The sequence below is a fragment of the Entelurus aequoreus genome, linkage group LG02, assembly GCF_033978785.1.
Source record: "Entelurus aequoreus isolate RoL-2023_Sb linkage group LG02, RoL_Eaeq_v1.1, whole genome shotgun sequence".
NCBI lineage: Eukaryota > Metazoa > Chordata > Actinopteri > Syngnathiformes > Syngnathidae > Entelurus > Entelurus aequoreus.
In genome coordinates this window covers 7,256,425-7,263,924 of record NC_084732.1, presented here as the reverse complement: position 1 = coordinate 7,263,924, position 7,500 = coordinate 7,256,425, and the positions used below count along the sequence as shown (strand labels likewise).

Sequence of the window (7,500 nt, the reverse complement as noted above, 5' to 3'; positions counted from 1 at the left end):
CTAAATACTTATACACATTAATTAAAAATATAATTTACATTCTGTGTTTATTGTGTTGTCATCAACTAATATTTATCACTATTTTATTTATTTTTATGGCTTTGACAAAAAAAATATTACATTTACTGTACAATTAATTACAATACAAGATGAAAACAAGAACTATATGAAACCAATATGAACATGTTTAAAAGCACTAAATAATTATACAAATTAACTAAAAAAATAATTTACATTTTGTTTATAGTGTTGAGTCATCAATTAATATTTATCACTATTCTAATAATTTTTTGGGCTTTGGCAAAAAAATAAATAATAAAACATTACATTTATTGTACAATTAATTACAATAAAAGACAAAAACAAGAATTATATGAAACCAATATGAACATGTTTAAATGCACTAAAAAATTATACAAATTAACTAAAAATATAATTTACATTTAGTGTTTATTAAGTTGAGTAATCAACTAATAAGTATCACAATTTTATTTATTTTTATGGCTTTGGCAAAAACAAACATATTACATTTACTGTACAGTTAATTGCAATAAAAGAAGAAAACCAATATGAAAATGTTAAAATGCACTAAAATAATTATACAAATGAACTAAAATATTAACATTTTGTGTTTATTGTGTTGAGTCATCAATTAATATTTGAAAGTATTTAAAAAAAAAAAATGTTGCCTTGGCAAAAAAAAAATATATATATATATTTACATTTATTGTACAATTAATTATAATATAAAAGACAAAAACAAGAATTATATGAAACCAATATGAACATGTTTAAATGCACTAAATAATTATACAAATTAATAAAAAATACAATTTACATTTTGTGTTTATTGTGTTGAGTAATCAATATTAATCACTAATTCAAATGTTTTTAAGGCTTTGAAAACAATATATATATATATATATATATATATATATATATATATATATATATATATATATATATATATACACAAATGTGTATATATTACATTTACTGTACAATTAATTATAATATAAAAGACAAAAACAAGAATTATATGAAAACAATAATAAAATACAAAAAAAAAATATATATATATATATATATATATATTGTTAATAATTAATAATATATATATATATATATATATATATATTATTAATAATTAATAAAAAATATAATTTACATTTTGTGTTTATTGTGTTGAGTAATCAATATTTATAACTAATTCAAATGTTTTTAAGGCTTTGAAAACAATAAATAAAATACAAATATATATATATATATATATATATATATATATATATATATATATATATATATATATATATATACACACAAATGTGTATATATTACATTTACTGTACAATTAATTACAATACAAGACGAAAACAAGAACTATATGAAACCAATATGAACATGTTTAAATACACAACAATTATAAAAATTAACTAAAGATATAATGTACATAATGACTTATCTCTATTTTAATTGTTTTTTTTTGTTTTGGCAAAATATAATATTTTTATTAAAAAGTTATTGTTTTTTTTGCCATATTTTTTGTATATCAGCTGAGATATTTGCCAGTATTTCTTTTATCATTCTGTGTTTTCAGTCAGCTGCTAAAAGATGAAATGATAAAAAATAAAAAATAAAAGATCCTTTTCTTGGATGAGGCACAAACTGATATTTCTGAGTGAAAATCAGTGGAGTGAATCACAGAAAAATGTCACTCGCGTGGCGGCCGACGGAAGTCTTACCGTCAATCATCATGAAGATGAAAAATATGGGGAACTCGCACTCGATGCCGTCAAAAAGCTGTCAGGAGACAAAAAAAAGAGCAGAAGGTTATTTGCTTTTCATCCCAGGGAGGCCAGAAGGTCGCTGGACTTGGAAACCAAACACCAGGACACAAACTTGTGTAAAAAAAAATGCGACTGCAAAGTAAACAGGGGGCCAAATGAAGTTGGGAGTGCCAGCAGTCTGATAAAGAAGGTGAGAAACAAACTTGTGGTACAGTACAAAGGCGGAGTCCGCTTATCGCCAAGTGTTAAAAAAAGTAAAGGTGCTATCAAATCTGTCATTCATCATGAAGAAGTATTCCACTTTGTCTTAGGCACGTCAACTATTCCTCGAAATGTTTTTAATTGACTTGTTGATTAACGCCTTTCAAAGCCGATCACAAAAGCCGACGCCCGCTAAAAATGTAAAAAAAAATATTTAATACAAAAATAATTTAAAACAATTTGTATTTTATTTTGTTCATCTTTTAACGCGGTAAATAAGAGCTCGGTCAAGTTTAATGCTAACATACTGTGACATATGGATACAATAGATGCATTAAAATGCCAAAATGTGTTAAAAAAAATGCTATTTAATGCATTATGGATATGAAATGTAGTGGTAAAGCATCTTGCGGAGTAAATAGATTTTTTTTTGTAAAAAGCACTTTACATTGAGTAAACAACCTCAAAATGCTACAGTGTATTAAAACAATTAAAATAAAAAGATAATAAAAAATAATAAAAAAATAAAAACTAGAACGGCCAAATAGCTAGAGCTAGTATGCATATATATATATATATATATATATATATATATATATATATATATATATATATATATATATATATATATATATATATATATATATATATATATATATATTAAAAAAAGGGTTTAAAAAAAAAAAAAAAAAAAAGGGGTTTTAAGACTTTTTTAAAAAGCATCCACAGTCTGTGGTGCACTCAGGTGGTCAGGGAGAGCGTTAATAATAATAATAATAATGATAATAATAATAGATTTGATTTTTAAAAAGCACTTTACATTGAGTAATCAACCTCAAAGTGCTAGTGTATTAAAAAAATAAATTTAAAAAAATAAAGATAATAAAAAAAATAAAAATAAAAACTAGAACAGCCAAATAGCTAAAACTAGTATGCATATATCTAAAAAAAAAAAGGCTTTTTCAAAAAGAAGGGTTTTAAGCCTTTTTTTAAAAAGCATCCACAGTCTGTGGTGCCCTCAGGTGGTCAGGGAGAGCGTTAATAATAATAATAATAATAATAATAATAATAATAATATATTTTATTTGTAAAAAGCACTTTACGTTGAGTAAACAACCTCAAAGTGCTACAGTGTATTAAAAAAAAAGAAGTAAAAAGATAAGCCAAAAAGCTAGAACTAGTATGCATACATCTAAAAAAAAAAAAGGTTTTTATTAAAAAGAGGGTTTTTTAAGCCTTTTTAAAAAAGCATCCACAGTCTGTGGTGCCCCTCAGGTGGTCAGGGAGAGCGTTATAATAATAATAATAATATTAATAATATATTTTATTTGTAAAAAGCACTTTACATTGAGTAAACAACCTCAAAGTGCTACAGTGTATTAAAAAATACAAAAATAAAATAAAAAGATTAATAAAAAATAAAATAAAATAAAAACTAGAACAGCCAAATAGCTAAAACTAGTATGCATATATCTAAAAAAAAAAGGCTTTTTTAAAAAGAAGGGTTTTTAAGCCTTTTTTAAAAAGCATCCACAGTCTGTGGTGCCCTCAGGTGGTCAGGGAGAGTGTTAATAATAATAATAATAATTATAATAATAATAGATTTTATTTGTAAAAAGCACTTTACATTGAGTAAACAACCTCAAAGTGCTACAGTGTATTACTTTTTTTTTTTAAAGATTAAAAAAAAAAAAAAAAAAAAAAACTAGAACAGCCAAATAGCTAAAACTAGCATGCCTATGTCTAAAATAAAGGCTTTTTTAAAAATAAGGGTTTTTAAGCCTTTTTTAAAAAGCATCCACAGTCTGTGGTGCCCTCAGGTGGTCAGGGAGAGCGTTACTAATAATAATAATAATAATAATATATTTTATTTGTAAAAAGCACTTTACATTGAGTAAACAACCTCAAAGTGCTAGGGTACTAAAAAATAAATAAAAAAAAATAAAAAGATAATAAAAAAAATAAATAAAATAAAAACTAGAACAGCCAAATAGCTAAAACTAGTATGCATACATCTAAAAAAAAGGCTTTTTTAAAAAGAAGGGTTTTTAAGCCTTTTTTAAAAAGCATCCACAGTCTGTGGTGCCCTCAGGTGGTCAGGGGGAGCGTTACTAATAATAATAATATATTTTATTTGTAGAAAGCACTTTACATTGAGTAAACAACCTCAAAGTGCTAGTATACTAAAAAAAAAATAAAATAAAAAATAAAAAGATAATAAAAAATTTAAAAAAATTAAAACTAGAACAGCCAAATAGCTAAAACTAGTATGCATACATCTAAAAAAAAAAGGCTTTTTTTAAAAAGAAGGGTTTTTAAGCCTTTTTTAAAAAGCATCCACAGTCTGTGGTGCCCTCAGGTGGTCAGGGAGAGCGTTAATAATAATAATAATGATAATACTAATATATATATATTTTTAAAAGCACTTTACATTGAATAATCAACCTCAAAGTGCTAGTGTATTAAAAAAAATAAAAATAAAATAAAAAGATAATAAAAAAAAATAAAAAATAAAAAATAGAACAGCCAAATAGCTAAAACTAGTATGCATATATCTAAAAAAAAAAAGGCTTTTTTTTAAAAAAAAAGAAGGGTTTTTAAGCCTTTTTTAAAAAGCATCCACAGTCTGTGGTGCCCTCAGGTGGTCAGGGAGAGCGTTACTACTACTACTACTAATAATAATATATTTTATTTGTAAAAAGCACTTTACATTGAGTAAACAACCTCAAAGTGCTGGCTAGTGTACTAAAAAAAATTAAAAAAATTTAAAAAAGATAATAAAAAATAAAATAAAAATAAAAACTAGAACAGCCAAAAAGCTAAAACTAGTATGCATATATCTAAAAAAAAAAAAAAAGGCTTTTTTAAAAAGAAGGGTTTTTAAGCCTTTTTTAAAAAGCATCCACAGTCTGTGGTGCCCTAAGCTGGTCAGGGAGAGCGTTAATAATAATAATAATAATAATATTAATAATAGATTTTATTTGTAAAAAGCACTTTACATTGAGTAAACAACCTCAAAGTGCTAGTGTACTAAAAAAATAAAAATAAAAATAAAAAGATAATTAAAAAAAAATAAAAATAGAACAGCCAAATAGCTAAAACTAGTATGCATATATCTAAAAAAGGCTTTTTTTAAAAAGAAGGGTTTTTAAGCCTTTTTTAAAAAGCATCCACAGTCTGTGGTGCCCTCAGGTGGTCAGGGAGGGAGAGCGTTCCGCAGACTGGGAGCGGCGGAGCAGAAAGCTCGTAGCTTTGTCCTCGGAGGTTGGAGGAGGTTAGCCTGTCTGGAGCGGAGGTGTGGTGTGGTGTGGAGGATTTGGGGGTGAGTAGTTCTTTGAGGTAGAGGGGGGGCATTTCCATGGAGGCACTGGTGGGTTAGTAGGGAGACTTTGAATTCAATCCGGAGTGGAACAGGAAGCCAGTGAAGGGATTTGAGAATTGGTGTGATATGGTCATATTTCCGCACTCTCATCAGGATCCTAGCAGCACTATTCCTCAGGAGTCTGACCTAAACCCCCGAATGGTTCTACCAACATGGCCGTGTCTCGCAGTGGTTTAGTTCAAAAGAACGACTTAGAAAGAACTAAGAAATATACAATGAAAGAAACACCAAAACACGTTCCCACCTTCATTTCTGCGGGTTTGTAGTAGCGGCGCTCTTTGTCTTCGTTGGTGGTGCGGTACCCGTCGCGGATGAAGCGCTTGAAGCCGTACTTGCCCCGCAGCTTGCGGACGATCTTGTCCAGCGTCTGACTGCAGAGGGCGTCGTCGTCCACGGCGAAGGCGGGGTAGCTGATGGTCGGCAGCAAGGCGGCGTCCGTGTTCTACCGGTCACACAGAAACCAAATCAGATTCTGCTCCGACACGGAACCAAACCCAGGACCTCCTGGCTGTGAGGCACGTGCGCTAACCACTTTTTCCACCGTGCTGCGCCATTGACTATGTTTTAGCAAAAATGTAAATCACCATTTTAGTCTAAGTCCAACTGCCTGTGCCTGGGTTTTGTCATAAATAAGACCCTTTTATGGCCCTCATGCATTCTTGGAGTCCAATGGAGATATCTCTACTCGCCACACCTTCTCAGAGTGGTGCTGGACATCCATCCATCCATCCATTTCCTACTGCGTGTCCCTCCCGGGGGGGGCGGGGGTACTGGAGCCTATCCCAGCTGCATTCGGGCGGAAGGCGGGGTACACCCTGGACAAGTCGCCACCTCATCGCAGGGCCAACACAGATAGACAGACAACATTCACTCATATTCGCACACTAGGGCCAATTTAGTGTTGCCAATCAACCTATCCCCAGGTGCATGTCTTTGGAGGTGGGAGGGGCCTATCCCCAGGTGCATGTCTTTGAAGGTGGGAGGGGCCTATCCCCAGGTGCATGTCTTTGGAGGTGGGAGGAAGCCGGAGGGAACCCACGCAGTCACGGGGAGAACATGCCAACTCCACACAGAAAACCCCTCGAGCCCGGGAATCAAACCCAGGACCTCCTCGCTGTGAGGCACGTGCGCTAACCACTTCTTCCACCGTGCTGTGCCATTGACTATGTTTTAGCAAAAATGATTATATTTTAGTGAATCACCAATATCTGGGAGATGGACATACATGTAAGTGAAATGTTGTCATTGTGAGGAGAAGGAACATTGGTTTGGGACAATACAATCACGATCGTGATTAATCACACTTTTAAATTTGGATCAATCATCATTAATCACACTTTTGAAAATGGATCAATCGTGATTAATCACACTTTTGAATTTGGATTAATAATGATTAATCACACTTTTGATTTGGTATTAATCATGACTCATCAAACTTTTGAACTTGGATTAATCATGATTAATCACACTTTTAAATTTGGATTAATCATGATTAATCACACTTTTGCATTTGGATCAATTGTAATTAATCACTCTTTGAATTTGGATCAATCGTGAATAATCACACTTTTGATTTTGGTATTAATCATGATTGATCACACTTTTTGAATTTGGATCAATCGTGATTAATCACACTTTTTATTTGGTATTAATCATGATTAATCACACTTTTGAATTTGGATCAATCGTGATTAATCACACTTTTGAAACTGGATCAAACATGATTAGTCACACTTTTGAATTTAGATCAACCATGATTAATCGCACTTTTGAATTTTGATTAATCATGATTAATCACACTTTTGAATTTGGATCAAACATGATCAATCACACTTTTGAATTTGGATCAATCGGGATCAATCACACTTTTGAATTTGGATCAATCATGACTAATCACCCTTTTGAATTTGGATTAATCATGATTAATCACACTTTTGATTTGGTATTAATCATGACTAATCAAACTTTTGAATTTGGACCAATCATGATTGATCACACTTTTAAATTTGGATGAATCATGATTAATCACACTTTTAAATTTGGAACAATCATGATTAATCACACTTTTAAATTTGGATCAATCTTGAGTAATCACACTTTTGAATTTGGATTAATCATGATTAATCACAC

The 7,500-nt window shown here is 30.3% G+C and overlaps 2 protein-coding genes across 2 annotated transcripts in view; one reads left to right on the top strand and one right to left on the bottom strand.

The window, feature by feature from the left end:
- Positions 1 to 6,103, bottom strand: part of LOC133665328 (phosphorylase b kinase regulatory subunit beta-like) — a 108,075-nt gene extending 101,972 nt beyond the window's left edge. Inside the window, 3 exon segments of the mRNA XM_062070604.1 lie at positions 1,743 to 1,800; positions 5,615 to 5,812; positions 6,065 to 6,103. Coding sequence (XP_061926588.1) covers positions 1,743 to 1,800; positions 5,615 to 5,812; positions 6,065 to 6,103 — 295 coding nt within the window.
- A 323-nt stretch (positions 6,104 to 6,426) lies between these two features.
- The window catches only part of LOC133665325 (phosphorylase b kinase regulatory subunit beta-like), a 151,419-nt gene continuing 150,345 nt past the window's right edge, over positions 6,427 to 7,500 (top strand). Inside the window, exon 1 of the mRNA XM_062070594.1 lies at positions 6,427 to 6,486. Coding sequence (XP_061926578.1) covers positions 6,427 to 6,486 — 60 coding nt within the window. The remainder of the gene's footprint in view (positions 6,487 to 7,500) is intronic.